This window comes from Ipomoea nil, unplaced genomic scaffold (genome assembly GCF_001879475.1).
Source record: "Ipomoea nil cultivar Tokyo-kokei standard unplaced genomic scaffold, Asagao_1.1 scaffold2036, whole genome shotgun sequence".
NCBI classification, from domain to species: domain Eukaryota; kingdom Viridiplantae; phylum Streptophyta; class Magnoliopsida; order Solanales; family Convolvulaceae; genus Ipomoea; species Ipomoea nil.
In genome coordinates, this window is record NW_017618464.1 from 6,231,343 (window position 1) to 6,247,938 (window position 16,596).

The following is a 16,596-nucleotide window of genomic DNA, read 5'->3' on the forward strand; positions in this document are numbered from 1 at the left end:
ATAATTCCATGGTTTGGTTAGAAGGAATTTTAATTTTATGGTAATTGAATATTTTACCACTCTTTTAGAGAAAATGATCAAATAGGTCCCTAAACTTTACCCCAAAAGTCGATTAGGCCCTAAACTTTATAAAAGTGCAATTAAACCCTCAAACATGTCAAATTGGGTCAATGAAACCAAAAAATCGATAAATGATCTGTTATTACAGGTCATTTCAATTTCGGCGACGAATTTCGGCCACCGGTGAAAAAATCTGATCACGGGCGACAAAATCCAGTCGTCCGGTCGTCTTGCACTAGAGAAGACGACCGACCGCCTTCTCCATTGATGTCTGGTCGTCTTCTCCACTGGAGAAGGCGGTCCCGTCTTCTCCAGTGGAAGACCACCGGACGGTCGGTTTTAGTCGCCGGTGACCAGTTTTTTTGTCGCCGGAATTGAAATGACCTGTAATAACAGGTCATTTATCGATTTTTGGGTTTCATTGATCCAATTTGACATGTTTGAGAGTTTAATAAGACTTTTATAAAATTTAGGGGTCTAATTGACCTTTGGGGTAAAGCTTATGACCTATTTGACCCTTTTCTCTTTTTGGAGGACTTGCCTTTCCTTGAAATTTCTACTAACCCCCTTTATCAGGACATTATTACTATACGGTACCTCTGTTATTTTTATTTGCGAAAAAGTACTTCATATAAGGAATACATTTCCTAATTTCATTTCCCAATCGGAGCCGAAACGAAACCCCTTTTGGCGGGAACTGTAGTCTTCACAGAGAGAGAGAGAGAGAGGAGTAGCAGGAGGCAGAAGCGGGAATGGGGTCTGGAGGAGAGCTGCCGCCATGGGCATCGAAACCTTGTATAATGGGTATTGACGAAGCGGGTCGGGGCCCCGTTTTAGGTACACAAATGAACCAATCTCTCCTCCTCCTCTTCTTCTTCTTCTTCTTCTTCTTCTTCTTCTTCTTTTGCTATGTAACTGTTTGGTTGACAGTGCTTCAATTCATGCTTCCAATTCACAGGACCAATGGTGTACGGGTCCTTATATTGCGCGCGATCTTACCAGAAGACCCTTTCAACTTTAAACTTTGCTGGTTAGTGTCATTCTTATTCATTAAATCTCGAGTCTTTTATTACTGTTTCGATAAAAAGAAAGTTTTGCATCGTCTACAGATTAAATTGAACGCTAATCGTATGATAAAAAAAAAAAAAAAAAAAAACATTTTTCTGAAGAGGTGGACGGCGGGGTTGAAACACTGAATCATTTGTTGTTTAGAGTCACATGAATAGTTAAGCTATTGGTAATGTGGCCTCTGCAATTATAGTTTCATTTTACAAGTCTCAAGCTTTTTAGAGTTTCAGAAGTTTAGGTTTAAGTTTAAATATGAATATATGGGTTCTAACTTCCCTATTGACAGTAGGACACTTTCAATTAATATTAGGAAATGTAGCTTGCCAGGAATCATCTTATAGAACCTTAGGGCACTGAGGATCCTAGAATCATGTCAACTACTTGGATCATTAAGGCTTTTCAGCAGAAAGAAAGGGAATTTTCTCTTGTTTTAAAGCAGGGGTATCAATCTTCCTGAAAAGGGAGCTAGAATTTTGGTTTTCAATTAGATAAGGGTGCCTGGAATTATAGAACTTTGCAGTTATTTCATTTACAATTAGTCAATTATGTGGATTTATTTGTTAGGATTGACTGTTTACTTGTGGAACTTTGTTTGTTATTCCTTTTACAAATTGATGTACTAGCCCTTGATCGAGGGGTTTGTTAGAACCAAGAACATTATTTTAGGTTTTAGGATACCTATGTAATTTCCATTGAAAAGGAAGAATATGGAAACAATTTCAAGTTTTGAGTTGAGCAAACAATCTGCAGGGCTGGAGACTAGCATGATAGACAACTCCGTGCCCCTTTCCTGTCTTTTTCTTTTTGTCATAATTTGGCTGCTATCTAACAATGCAAGTCAAAAACTGAATTAATGGCCAATGCTGTATGGGATTAAGTTATTTTGCATCCTTTGTTGTCGTTTACTATATGATTTTCAGTATATTGCATTGCCAGGTGTTACTAAAGGAAACATGTTCTTCCTATTTGCTTTTCAGCATTTATCTTTCCCAATAACATTAATTAACTGCTTCAAATCTGCAACCGTTTGCTCCTTTCTTTACATAGACTCTAAAACTTTGAAAGAAGAGAAGAGGGAAGAGTTATTTGAAGAACTGAAGACAAATGGTTCAATAGGATGGGCTGTTGATGTCATAGATCCTAGAGATCTATCTGCCAAAATGTTGAAGAAGTACAGACTATCTCCTGCCACTTCATATATTCTCAATGACGTCAATTTTTTTTTTTTTTTTTTAAAACCTTTTTCAACTGTCAACAGGAATAAAATAAACCTTAATGAGATATCACATGAATCTGCCATGGGCCTGGTCAGGAGGGCATTGGACATGGGTGTTTTATTATCAGAGGTAAATTTATAGAGTATAAAATTTGACAGAATATGCATGCATATGGAAACTTGTGTTGAGTTGTCAAAGTCCAGCTGATGATGTATAGTTCACTTTACATACAAGGACATCCTTTATGCTTCTTTTTCTTCTTCATACATACGCTCATCCTTTCATTATGTGCTTCAAACTTTTTCTGTTTATTGTAAATGCTTAGATTGGGTAGCTCAAAGCTGAAATTCCTTGGGGAAGCAGGATGATGGTGAAAAACTATCCATCCAGTACATGTATCTGAAGTGTTCAGAAAACAAAATTCTGTCTCATTCTTGATATATTGAGTATATTAGACTTGGTCAGTCTTTGTGGGTTTATGCTGGGGGAGGTGAGGACTAATGTATGGAAAGTTTCAGGTCTATGTGGATACCGTTGGTGATCCTGACAAATATAGATTAAAACTCTCTGAAAGATTTCCAAGTATCAAATTTGTGGTTGCTAAAAAGGCTGATAGTCTTTACCCTGTTGTAAGTGGAGCAAGTATAGTTGCAAAGGTCTCTCTCTCTCTCTCTCTCTCACTCTCTCACACACACACACACACACACAAAGTGTTCCTTCAGTATATTATTGTCTAGGCATATAGTTTTAAGTTCCATTTCTGCTTATCTCTTTCAGGTTACTAGGGATAGAGCCTTGCGAGACTGGGTGTTTGATGAGAGTGCTGAAAACATGAATAGGATATTTGGATCAGGATACCCAGGAGGTGAATTATATCTTCCTTTCATTACAGTGAAGTGTGATGCGGAGTATTTATTAAAAGATTCACATTATAATAGTTTTAATGGTTATGCTGCTTTTAGATCCCGACACAAAGGCTTGGCTAGATCATCACAAACATCTAGTATTTGGGTTTCCATCACTTGTCCGCTTCAGTTGGGGTACATGTAATTCATTCTCCAAAGACACTGTTGAGGTCTTATGGTGAGCCATTTTCTAAATTCTAAATTCAATTTACTCTGCTCTTTCTGTTCACTCGAGATCTAGCTCTCCTCAAATCATCTTTTGCATGTAATGTTAATTGGGATATTAAGTAAAGAAGGTGTTTAAAGAAAAGATTCCATACAATAATAGTCTCTTTGTTCAATCGCTGCTTATAGACATGTTATTGCTATCATATCATTAAAGTTGGAGTATGCTTAAAGTTTCAGAAACTTGAAAGGTGTCACATGCCATTAACTTTTTTGCGGTTATCATAGGGAATCTGATGCAAATGATGAAGATGAAAGCAGCGCAAAATCCATCAAGCGGCAGATAAAGCTAACGAGCATTGGTTTCAGCGGCGTGAAGAGGAAAAGCGAGGACATTGAATCCAGCGGTAAAGGTCGCTGCAAATTCTTCCAATCTCGTAAGCTCGAACTACTCCCAAATTTCTAAATTCAAACACCATTTCAATAGAACATTGTTGTTTCAACCTTTACACAGTACTTGATATTATCATTAACCAGATCAGATTTAGAACTGTAGAACCGACGAGATGTACGGGGTATTAATTAAGCCTTTGAAGAATTTGTTGTTGCTAAATAGTGTGAATCATATTCAAGTTTTGGTCTTGTTTTGCTGTTTGAATTGCAGCATTTTGATATATAACTACTCAGAGAAATTCTCGGTTAAGTTCACACTCATAATACTATAAATTCATCGTTAATTTTCTTATAGATTCATCGTTTGATGATTTTTGTTCTTTGTTTGATGTATTGATATATTTAACTTAATGTACACATCAAGCTAGTGGGCAAATTATTGTCAGCTTGTGCTTACTTGATATTCCACCATGGAGCAGGAACACATATTTTTTGACCAAACCTAATTCAAATGTTGGACCAAAAAATTTGCCACTTGTTGGATACGTATGCATTACATGTAACAACTAACAACATTGTCCCTTTTCGAAATTATTATGATGTTTAATATTAGCCATAATATGTGCAACCTCAATCAAATTATCAAATTAGTCAAAGTGTAAGTGATAATCACAAGATTTCAAATTTACCCTGGGAAGTGGTCTACTGACTTTCTTGCTCAGCTATGGACAACCTGATTTACTTCTATGTTGTCCTTTGCTGATTAGAGTCAAAAAATGAAATTTACTCATTGTATAGCGGTCGGTTTTCCGTTAAAAAAAAAATCATGAATCTCATAATGAACTCATGTATCTATTAATTTAATTCACGCCGGCTACACCCAAAGTTTATTGTGTACATGAACGTGATTTGCCTGTCATTTCTTTATTATTGCATGTCACTATCAGATAGGAAAATACCAAAATGCATGGCCCTTTCTTTCTTCTTTGATTACACCCTTCCACCCTCTCTCTCTCTCTCTCATCTCTTATTTCATTGTTATATAGTTTTTGCTTCCTCGCCTTTCTCTCTCTCTTTCTCTGCAGACACAAGATACAGATAGATACATACATACATATACATGTCGACTGTGCATGAATCCCACCTCCATGACAACCCTGTCGTCGCCGCTGATGGTGTCGGCGGCGAAGAAGACGAAAACAGCCAACCCGGCGGCGATGAAGATGTGGCCGTAGCGGAGGCGTCTCATCAGGGATACTTTGATTTCCCGCCGGAATCTTTTTGGGTGCCCAAGGACTCCGAGCATGATTGGTTCGATCAGAATGCCACCATGCAACGTAAAACCTCCCTGAAGTTGGGATTCTCCGGCGGAAATCGTAACCACAATAATAGTAATAAAAAGACTTTCTCCCACCGCTCCTTCTCCACGTTAAACCACAAGCACAAGTCCTCGTCCCTCATCGCCCTCCCCAAAGCCCAGAAATCTAGCGCCGCCGCCGACGGGAATCTCCGGCAGAATAAGGTGGCCACGGCCAGGCTGTTCAGGAGCCGGTCCGCGCCCGGAGGTAAAAGGGCGCTGCAGCAGGGAGTTGAACCGGGTTCGCCCAAGGTTTCCTGTACCGGGAGGGTCCGGGCCAAGAGAGAAGGGGGGAAGAGAACCGGGTTGTGGAAGAAGCTGAGGACGGTTCTGAAGAACCGGCTGGGAACAAAGCGGGTGGTGAACAAAGCCAGCAGCGAGTCGGCCGGTTCGATGGGGTTCGAGTCAGGTAGATGGTCCGGGTCGTAGTGCGGCAAAAACACGTTCGGAGAATCGGAGATGGATATGACACGTGGGCAGATATATATTATTGGGAATACACGGGACCCACATTTTGTTGAACACGGCCGCCATGCCGATCAGTAGGGCCCACAGTGCCCACTTCCATATTATAAAACATGTGTATTTATCATCTAAATCACTTTATAATTTTGTCTTTACAATATAATAGATGTTCCACCTGCCTCTTTATTGTTAAAACATTTTTTAAATGTATAATTTTTGAAAAGTTTTAAGACAAGTCTAGTCAGCAAAGGATCATGATACTATGTGAAGTATAAATCGGCTTAGATTAAGAAAGTTAATAGACACTTCTCATGAAGATTTGAACATAAAACTTTATGATTATCAAATCAATTATCTGATCATTTTGGTTAGAGATTACTACGCTTTTTCTATAATTTTATCTGATAGTATAATTATATTCAAATATAATTATAGTGTTATTTAATAATAAAATAAAAACTCCATTATTGAGAAGGTAGCCAATTTTGAAGATGGTTGATGAGTTAGCTAGCTTTGAAGCCTCAAGTTGGCTGGCTGGCTAGCTAGCTTAAACTTCTAGAAGGAAAGGCACTCCAAATAATTTAAAATCATACAAATGAATTAAGAAAAATAATACAAGCAATCTTCTCTATGAAGGTTTATTTTTTAAGAAAATATTTGTATATAAATTTTATACACATTGGTGTAATTTAAATTTTTTTATTAATTACGGAGTATTTATAAAATTGAGCGACCTATTGCATATTACTTAATTAAATTAAGTATAGTAACGCGTGTCAAATGTCTGCGCAAAAAAAAAAAAAAAAAAAAGGTTTTGTGTTTTTTAATTATTTTGTTATTTATTTATTTTTGGTTAGTTAAGACGTTGCTTTTAATTTAATTTAGAGACAAGGACGTGATTTTGATTAAAAAATATATATATAACAAGTCAAGAGATTTGAAAACATGATTTGACTACATACCCTAAATTTTCTTTTTTTTTTTTCAAATTTTAATAGGAATTGTCATATTCTACTTAATTATTTATTTCAATCCATACCCTAATAGTATTAGGTCTGGGATATAAACAAATTCAAATCATAGCACAGCCCAATTATTTACTCCAAATAAACAAATTAAAAGACAACACTATTCATTATTCATATATCCATAACTCTTCTTCTTTCGTTTTACATTTGTCTGAAATGAAATATAATAAAACTCGTGATGAGAATTACAGACCTATATTCATTACGGACATTCAATTGTCACTATGCAAACACAATATCCATACTACACGTACGTACGGGATATTAAGGAACCAAATCAAAGATGTAGTTATATATCCTCACTTAACGTTTTCATTTCTTATCGCACAAAATAATATTGTTAGCATGTTTAGAAGAATCGTTGTGTGTCTGCACTGACCTTGTTGCAATTACTCTTTGTATAGCTTCTCTCAAGCTTTTCACCTTCCGGTTGTTATCATCACCTAATTGATCATTCTTTCCTCGGGTGCAACCGTTATAACCGGCCTCTTTTTGAAAGCTCGAGTCGTCTTCTTCTTCTACTATGTTAAATTTGCATAGCCTTGTATACTTCATGGTTCTCCAAAACTACTACAGTAATTGTAAGCTGAGCATCTGTATGTATTGATGAGGAAGGTAAGAGATATGGGAGGGTATTTATACAAGTGAAACTAAGGGTGGTATAAAGCTAAGACATAGGAAATGACAAGAAGTTCTCAAGTAGTTACGTTGTGGTGTGTATATATGTATAGGATAGGATATTATTAGGTATTGGTAGTTGTACCTTTCTTTGATGATTTGATGAAAATAATTAAGGTCCATTTTAGCTCCATTTGGTATCTGTATTCACTTGTTTTGGCCACCTAATTAACTCGTTGACTAAACCTCGCAACAGATGAGATGGTCATTGATGCAGTGATACTACAAATAGTGCAAATTTATTATTTTATATATATTGTTGGGAAAATATAGGGCATTGCCCAACCTGCCTAGCTAGCTCAACTAATTAAGCTAAGGATCCTGGAAATTTCGAAGTTTGTGGATTCCTCCATAGCACTATAGATTTATAGTGTGTATTAAGGTAAACAACTAATACATATTCATTTTTAGTATATATATATATATATATATATATATATATATATATATATATAGATTGTTTATTTGTAATATACTATAGATTTATTTTTAGATAATACACTAAAAATGAAATTATTGTACACTAAAAATAAACATGTATATCAATGGTGCACCTTGCAATATAGCCTATGGTTCACAGTATAACGATTATTCTTGAGAGATGAAGATATTAGTCCTTCAACACCTTAACCATTTTACCCGATCTAAATTGATATAACCTTCCTTCTCTGAAGCTTCTTAGCATCATAAGAGCCATCCTAGATTTAGAGGCATTACTAGGCGGCAGCGGGGGCGTTATGGGAACAGGGGAAAACTTCATCTCCACGTTTGGCTTCATAGGAAAAAAGTAGACATCATCACCATCTTTTTCTTCCTAATATATATATGGATGAATAGTTACCTTCTCTTCCAGTCCTGGCTTTAATGGACATTGATGGAATTAATTAACTCGGGGTCCGTGTTAATTAATCCAATTAATGAATAAACATCTCCATGGAGAAAATATAAATGATAAAAGGATTGTAGGGAATCAATAAATAAGAAATGAATATGCAGGACACAAAGATATTTAACGTGAAAACCAATACGATGAAAACCACGAGCCTTTTTGGGCTACGCCAAGCCGAAATTCACTAGGTTGTAGGAGTAGTACATGTACATAGATGGCCATAGCCATGGAATTGGTTGAGAGATAGAGTATGTATAAGAGATGTTTATATTTGAGACTGGCCCCCATCTCTGTCTTCCTGAGCCTTTATATAAAGTAACTTTTGATAGTTATAACTTTCCGTAGCCTTTCCTATTTGCTTGCCATGATGACCTCTTCTCTTTGACTAATATATTATTATTATTATTATAAAATAATAATAATAATAATCCTATATATAATAAAGCCATATGGTCTTGTGAAAATTAAATGGTGATTATCAACATTTAATTTTCACAAGACCATAATAATATTGTTAATTATAATAACAATAACAATAATAATAATAATAATAATAATAATTACAATAATAATAATGATAATAATTTCCACGGACAAATTCTAATATATATATATATATATATATATATATTTATTTATTTATTTATTATATTTATTTATATTTCAATTTCTACTGGCAAATTATTGTGTGAACGATGGTCCACATAATTGTATGGATCATGAATATTAAATACATTTTTAATATATTAAAAATACATTATTTTTATATTGAAAGTACCTTACATACATATATAATGTACCCTTAGTATATTTAAAATATACTTTTTATTGCATGCAACCCCAAAGTTCATAAGTTTGAAATTAATATATGGCATAGCTAGGCGGCCTAATATTTAAGATTGTTGATGTGCATATTGAGGACTACGGAGACAAAGATGCGTTATTCGTGGATTCATCGGATACTATCCAACAACACTATTCAACTTAATTGACGTGAAGTAGGCTTAGTAACATTAAGATTATATTCTCGAATTATTAGTTCTCATCTTTTATTGATTACACACTTAATTCGATAGTATTTGGAAGAAAAAATCAATGTTCGAACTAAAATTGTGATTTTGGTCTTTAAAGGTCAATTGTATGTTGCTACATCTAGAGTTAGAAATCTCAAAGGTCTAAAAATTTTGATCCGTGGTGACTGTAATTCAATTACTATTGTAGTTTACTAAGTTCTTAAAAATTTGTAATATTAAATACTATGTACTAAATTTTTAATATAGTTTAAGATTTGTAGTAATCACCCACCTTAAATATTATTTTAATTGTAAATATATTTATGTTCATAATTTTATCATAGGAATTCACACATAATAATTATTAAATAACAAAAATTTTATATATGAATAAACCTCATATAGGGTATATTTTTATAACATATTTTCCGTGCATCGCACGGGACAAATAATAATAATAATAATAATAATAATAATAATAATAATAATAATAATAATAATAATAACAAATAACAATAACAATAACAATAACAATAATAATAATAATAATAATATGGCATGCATATTATATTATTCCATCATGAGTCCCCCACTTTCTTAACCGCAAGTATTTTTCGGTATAAGAAAGTAAAAAAACAGATGTTCACCGAATAAAAATGATCACACTCGGAGTGCATCCTTAACGAGCAGCGTAGTCTGGACTGCATGTTTGTGCGCAGAGCACCAAGGTATGTTTGTACGCGGAGCACCAAATTAAAGTATGTTTGTGCGCGGAGCACCAAAGTTCTTACTTCCCTGCTCGGAGCATTGAAGATGATAATGAGACTCGCGGTTAGGTACACGGAGTACCTAGGGGTTCATTATGGCCATTTCCTATAATTGACTTATGTTTGACAAATGATTAGCGCATGCACTTAGTGATTTAAATGTGAAATTAAAAGTGAAGATAGGTTCGGAAATCCCTATATCTTCCTTTAATTTAATGTGACCAACACCAAACTTATTCTTCGGAATTGTTGTTGTAAGAGGTAGCGCGAAGCTACCGTGAAATTTAAGAGGTAGCGCTGAGCTTACCGTAAAATTTCGGTGGTGGCAGCGCTGAGCTTACCGTAAAATTTCGGTGGTGGCAGCGCAGAGCTTGCCTCGCAATATAATTGGTAGCACAGAGCTTACCATATTACGTTATATAAGTGACAACAGTAATTTTCGAATAAATTAGCAATTGGTCACATTCACAAATCAACTAAGAATAATATTATTAATAATAATAAAAATATAATAGTAATAATAAATGATAATAAAACTTATCTTTACCAATTGTAACAGATACACGACCCATGAGAAGATAATGAACTGCATATCACGTCACTATCCTTCCCTTGCAGAGTACCGATCCGCGTCAACTTTGTATTCTCCGGAAATTCTTTCGACATCCACCGGTCGAACATCGTAGGATCACCTACGGCCAGCGAACTTTCATCTTCTCCTTGCCGGACAAGATACGCCAGCGTGCGAGGTGGATAAAGCAAACCGTGCGCCCTCACCATCTTGCTCATGCGTGGCCGACCGGTGACACTCCATGCACAGCCAACCACCGAAACTGCATCCGCGGAGGCAGCAGTCGACCACTAAGACGTGAGCCTCGACTCCGCAGGGCCTAACACTGATATTTGCTGCCTTGTGACGTCCAATGGCAAACAATGAATCTGGAGGCGAAGCACCAACACAGCAGTAGACGGGCGCAATCCGATGTGCACCCGAACTGGAGAACCGAAGCCGCCGCCCCACCTTGCCTTTGCGCGGAACCCACCTCGGCACTGGTATAACGCCGATGCTCCGATGAAGAACGGCACTAAACAGATTAACCATGCGGCGTTGAAGAGATTTGAGAGCTACATGTATTCCGAAGCTGTCACTGATGGAGGTGAATTGTAGTGTGGAAATGCAACAAAGCTTTAGATATTAAAGACATGTGCGAGATGAATGAATGGGAATTGGATGGAGTAACGAGGTTTGCTTATGCATGAAAAAAGATGAACAATATAATTATATGAATATTATAGAGATGAATGATATATTTCGCGGTTGTGATATATGAAAGGAAGAGCAAATTAATCTTGAGCGCTTAATCAGCTAAGGGTAGATAGGAGAGAGCACGCTTAAGCTTGTACAGCCGCTCTCAACAAGAGCACCAATGATGGAATTAATTAACCCGGGGGTCCGTGTTAAGTAATCCAATTAATGAATAAACATCTCCATGGAGAAAATATAAATGATAAAAGGATTGTAGGGAATCAATAAATAAGAAATGAATATGCAGGACACAAAGATATTTAACATGGAAATCAATACGGTGAAAACCACGAGCCTTTTTAGGCTAAGCCAAGCCGAAATCCACTAGGTTGTTGGAGTAGTACATGTACACAGATGGCCATAGCCATAGAATTGGTTGAGAGAAAGAGTATGTATAAGAGATGTTTATATTTGAGACTGACCCCTCATCTCTGTCTTCCTGAGCCTTTATATAAAGTAACTTCCTGACAGTTATAAGTTATAACTTCCCGTAGTCTTTCCTATTTGCTTGCCATGATGACCTCTTCTCTTTGACTAATATATTATGATTATTATTATAAAATAATAATAATAATAATAATAATAATAATATGATGGCATGCATATTATATTATTCCATCAGACATAAAACCATAGAGATAGACACCTCTAGTTCTTCTACTTTTATGGGTTCTGTAAAATAACCATATTCTGAGAGTGACAACTGCATAAGATCATCCGCAGCTTCATAATCGCCCCGCCATGAACCACTCAACAACTCAACACCTGTGGTTTTGTATTTTAAAACATAGCCAACAGTACACCAACTTGGACTCCACATGAATAATCGCAGTTTTTCCTCCAAATATACCGGCTGCAAAGTGTTATGTGGTGAAGATCCAAATACTTTGTGGCTGCACAAGTATTCTCGAACCATGTCTTTTGAAACCAATATTGAAAGTTTAGGCCCCCGAGAATGTGCCTGCATATGTTATAAAATAAATTCATGGCTAGCATTATATATATATATATATATAGTGCTATTAGAGGGACATTAAGAGAGAGAACACTAACCTTGAAACAGTTTACAAACCAAGAATTAATATTCAGAGCACTACAATTTCTTATGTAAATAGAATTTATTGATTTGAGATTCCCCAGCCCCTGAAGCTCGGTCAAGTTACTGCAGTAAGAAAGATCCAACTCCTTGAGCTTCAAGTCAGACAGATTTGGTAGCTTTTCTAGCAAGGGACAATTTCTTGCTTTCAGAAAAAGTAGGCAAGGTGGAAGATCTGGAAGCACTCGAAGGTTTTGACAATTGTTCAAATAGAGATCTTCTAGTACAGAAAGATGACAAAGGTTAAAGGGTAGGGCATTGAAGTTACTCCCACTAAGATCTAAAATTGACAATAAGGAAAAAGAATCAATTTCAAGACCTGGATGTTGCACATAATGGTAAGGAGCAATTAGAGTCCGCAAGGGACATAAATTATCATCTGAAGATGAAAAACTCTGGAACATTTCTTCTGAGTATGTCAGGTTAGCCTTCGGCCCTAGTACCATATACCTGAGATATCTCAAAGATCCACAAGAAAGGGGTAGGTGTGACACAGAAGTCCCTCCAGCAATAAGCTCACATAGTTGCTCCAATTCTCCCAACTTTTTAGGCAACTCTTTTATCTTTGGGCACCCTTCCATCATAAGAACTTTCAGAGATTTCAACTTGCAAATGCTACTTGGTAGCTCCCTCAGATTCTTACAAAATCCCACATCTAACTCAACAAGGTTTTTTAAATCTCCAATTGATTTTGAAATTTTAACCAAATTCGAACAGTTCCACATGACCAGTTTCTTTAGACTGTGTGCTCCACTGAAATTTGGGGCTCTTTTAAGTTCCTCACAATGTTCAAGACATAAAACCTCCAAGCATATAAAGTTCTGTTGAAATCAAGTAAAAAGCTGTGATCAGTTTCTTCCTTTCTATTGGTCTAATTGATTGAGTTATCATATCTCTTTGCTTAAAAAGATGTAATGTCAAAAGAAATTTCATTTATATCATACCTGCAATTTGGGTTGAAATTCCACAATACTACTTTCAATCATTTCTAAAATGACAAGTTTCTTCAGACGACAATCAGTAGGCATACGTCTCAAAGAACAATTTCGCCAATACAACAATCTAAGCTCATCGGACAAGTATTTTAAAGATCCACTGACATTCATGGATAAGATTATGAGTACTCTTAATCTGGTCATCTTAGAGAATACCTTCGTACTCAAAGGCACATTTGTTTGCACATCTACCGTCATAGTTTGAATTGCTTCAGTGCCCTGACAGGAAAAAAAAAAAAAAAAAAAAAAAAACTTTGTAAACATTCAGGCAGTCCTAAATGACACAAATTAATTGCCAGAGTCAAATATTCTGTCCAGACTTTGTATATACAAATAATAAATAAAGAATTGAAAGAGAATACAGTGTTACTAAGCAGGTGATTTAAAAACCCAACATGAAAGAATCAAGTGCATAGGAGTGTTACCTTGTTGTTCAAGAGCACATCCAAAACTTCATCAGATAAAAACAATCTACTTCTTTTTTCAGGGTAAAGAGATTCCTTGTAAACAATTGCTCTCCCCATATCCCGAACTAAACCATGCATATGAAAATTTACATCTCCTTCTGTTAACAGGCATTTATCCTTTAAAACTGAAATACCACTTTGAGCATGGTAACCACAACTATTTAATATCATAACAATTTCTTCTTTGTTGAGTTGTCCACTTGTCCATATGTATAAGCACAAGCAATATCAAGAAAGATTCTTTGAGTATCATCATCTAGTGCTTTATAACTAATTTTGAGCTTCTTCAAAATATCATCATGAGGGATTTTTTTTAACTTCTCAAAGTCACCCCTCCATTCTTGAACTGATGATCTTGCTCGAAAATGTGAGCCTAGAACAATAAGTGCCAAAGGAAGCCCCCCAACATAACTCACTATCATGTTTGATAGCTCTACAAAAGCCTCCGAAGGGTTTGGATTATTAAAAGCATACAAGCTAAAGAGTTGCAAAGATTCCTTGGAGCTTAACACTTCAACTTTATACTTTTCATAATCTTTTCCAGGGCCATTCAGCAAATTAACATGTCTAGTTGTGATGATAATTGTACTGCCTGAACCAAACCAATCTCGCTCTCCTACTAATGCATCTAATTGACTCTCATGGTCTACATCATCAACAACAATGAGAAGTTTTTTTAATCCAAGCCTTAATTTGATCAAACTAATTCCTTCATCAACATGATCAACATTAAATCTAGTTGTGTCAAGAGTTTTACAAAGGAGCTGCTTTTGTAAATGTTTTAAACCTGCACTGTTTCTGTCCAAACATTGTGAGCTAACATCTGCAAGAAAGCAACTACCTTCAAATGTTCCACAAATTTCATTAAATACGGCTTTTGCTAGGGTTGTTTTCCCTACCCCACCCATGCCATAAATCCCAATCACACGAACGCCACCATTTGGTTCACTTTGCAGTAAAGAAAGCATTTCTCTAACACGAGTATGAATTCCAACAGGGTGTTTTGCAACATTCAAGTATGTACGATTCACCAATTGTAGAGCTGTTTCTACAATCTTGTCAATTAATTTTGATTCATACCTGTAAATTATTGGTTGATGTAGTAAATGGCATAGGGGAATGATTGACATAAGAAACAAGGAAAAAAAAACTAGGGAAAAGGGTCAAATAGGCCCCTAAACTTTACACAAAAAGTCAATTAGTCACCTAAACTTTAAAAAAGTACAATTGAACCCTCAAACATGTCAAATTGAGTCAATCAAGCCCATGAACCAGTAAATGATCCGTTATTACAGGTCATTTTAATCCCGACAAGAAAATACGGCGACGTCGTCGCCAGTCACCATTTACGGCGGAAGGCGACCAGATCAGACCTTTCTGGTCGCCTTCCACCGGGGAAGGCGGCCAGTTGATTGCCTTCTGCCGGAGAAGGCGACCAACTGGTCACCTTCCGCCGTAGATGGCCAAGCCGTTGCCCGTCACCGGATTTTCTCGCCAGAATTAAAATGACCGATCATTTATAGGTTTATTGACTTAATTTTACATGTTTGAGGGTTCAATTACACTTTTTTAGTTTAAGTGACTAATTGATTTTTGGTGTAAAGTTTGGAGGCCTATTTTGACCCTTTCCCCAAAAAACTAATATAAACAACCAATAATTTTGTTTTTTAAAATGGGAGAGAGATCAAGTACCCGTCAGAGTCGTTCTGCAAATCCCAACCCGAGAAATCTGCAACCTCCTTTAGGTCATCTTTCCACTGGCTAACTTGTTTGTCCCCAAAGCGTTGTCGATGTAGAGTCACTGCATCAACAAATCCACCTGTTTGTTTGCGGAGCTCAGAAGGCTTCACATCGTAGAATACGGGAAGAAGTGCTTGATGTCCCCGCTTTCTACATTTCAGTATCTCCTCGAGCTCCCTAAGACACCAACTGGAGGAGGCGTAATTTTTGGAGAATATGATAACTGAAATCATAGACTCCTTAATCGCATTGATGAGCTCAATGGAGATTTCCTCTCCTTTATGGACCTCTTCTGCGTCTCTAAAAGTGTGAACGCCAACTCGACACAACGCAGCAAAGAGATGATCCGTAAACGATCTGCGTGTATCTTCTCCCCTGAAACTCAAAAAAACATCGTACTTCCGACGTGGAAATGAAGGTTAAGATGAATCAAGGAGCAGTTGACTAGCTCCGGAAGTGGATGCCATGAAACTATGAAAGAAAGTTAAGAGCAATTAAGAAGGAAGGAGAGCTCAGTTTTTTGTTACAAATATAACTACTCTACATTTACAGACGCATATCTAAATTTCGATGAACTTACCTGCTTCTCGCTGAGAAAGAAATTGCTGGTAAAAACTGTTGAGAAATGAAAGCAAACAATATAAATTTGGCGAAATGGAGGAGCAAACAGTAGGAAAATGAAGTTGCGAAGAAGGATATGATAGATAAATGAAAGCTGCTTCTCCACCGCCAAACAAACTCCATTGGCAAATTAACAATAATAATAGTTTCCTGAACATAGAGACGAAGGTGTAAGCCGGCGATAAGCTAAAATATAGATTGAAAATCGGCAGATATGAAGAAGAATTTGTCTTACCTTGTGATGGGTCTGTATTAATTATTTTTATAATTGCATTATTTTCCTTGTGATGTAGACGAATCCGGATTCTTTCTGAAAATTACGAGTTTTCAATACCTTCATGATTGAGCTAATCACACAAAATTTGT

General features: G+C 36.2%; 3 protein-coding genes across 4 annotated transcripts; 1 reads left to right on the forward strand and 2 right to left on the reverse strand.

Moving 5' to 3' along the window:
- Window positions 1-708: 708 nt before the first annotated feature.
- LOC109148058 (ribonuclease H2 subunit A) lies at window positions 709-4,123 on the forward strand. The gene is made up of 8 exons (XM_019295808.1): window positions 709-897; window positions 1,019-1,090; window positions 2,176-2,299; window positions 2,387-2,474; window positions 2,864-3,001; window positions 3,123-3,210; window positions 3,308-3,428; window positions 3,704-4,123. Exons 1-8 carry the CDS (start codon window positions 813-815, stop codon window positions 3,879-3,881), a joined length of 894 nt encoding a protein of 297 aa, XP_019151353.1. The 5' UTR covers window positions 709-812; the 3' UTR covers window positions 3,882-4,123.
- A 7,798-nt stretch (window positions 4,124-11,921) lies between these two features.
- LOC109147856 (disease resistance protein TAO1-like) lies at window positions 11,922-13,926 on the reverse strand. The gene is made up of 4 exons (XM_019295513.1): window positions 13,828-13,926; window positions 13,352-13,621; window positions 12,365-13,228; window positions 11,922-12,272 (listed from the first exon to the last, which is right to left on the reverse strand). Exons 1-4 carry the CDS (start codon window positions 13,924-13,926, stop codon window positions 11,922-11,924), a joined length of 1,584 nt encoding a protein of 527 aa, XP_019151058.1.
- Window positions 13,138-16,429, reverse strand: LOC109148055 (TMV resistance protein N-like). 2 transcript variants are annotated; one of them, XM_019295806.1, is made up of 5 exons: window positions 16,190-16,200; window positions 15,562-16,149; window positions 13,828-14,949; window positions 13,559-13,621; window positions 13,138-13,228 (listed from the first exon to the last, which is right to left on the reverse strand). In XM_019295806.1, exons 2-3 carry the CDS (start codon window positions 15,840-15,842, stop codon window positions 14,037-14,039), a joined length of 1,194 nt encoding a protein of 397 aa, XP_019151351.1. In that variant the 5' UTR covers window positions 15,843-16,149; window positions 16,190-16,200; the 3' UTR covers window positions 13,138-13,228; window positions 13,559-13,621; window positions 13,828-14,036. The 2 variants fall into 2 exon arrangements, with proteins under 2 accessions (XP_019151351.1, XP_019151350.1); XM_019295805.1 differs by having other exon boundaries at window positions 15,562-16,429.
- Between the last annotated feature and the right edge of the window lie 167 nt (window positions 16,430-16,596).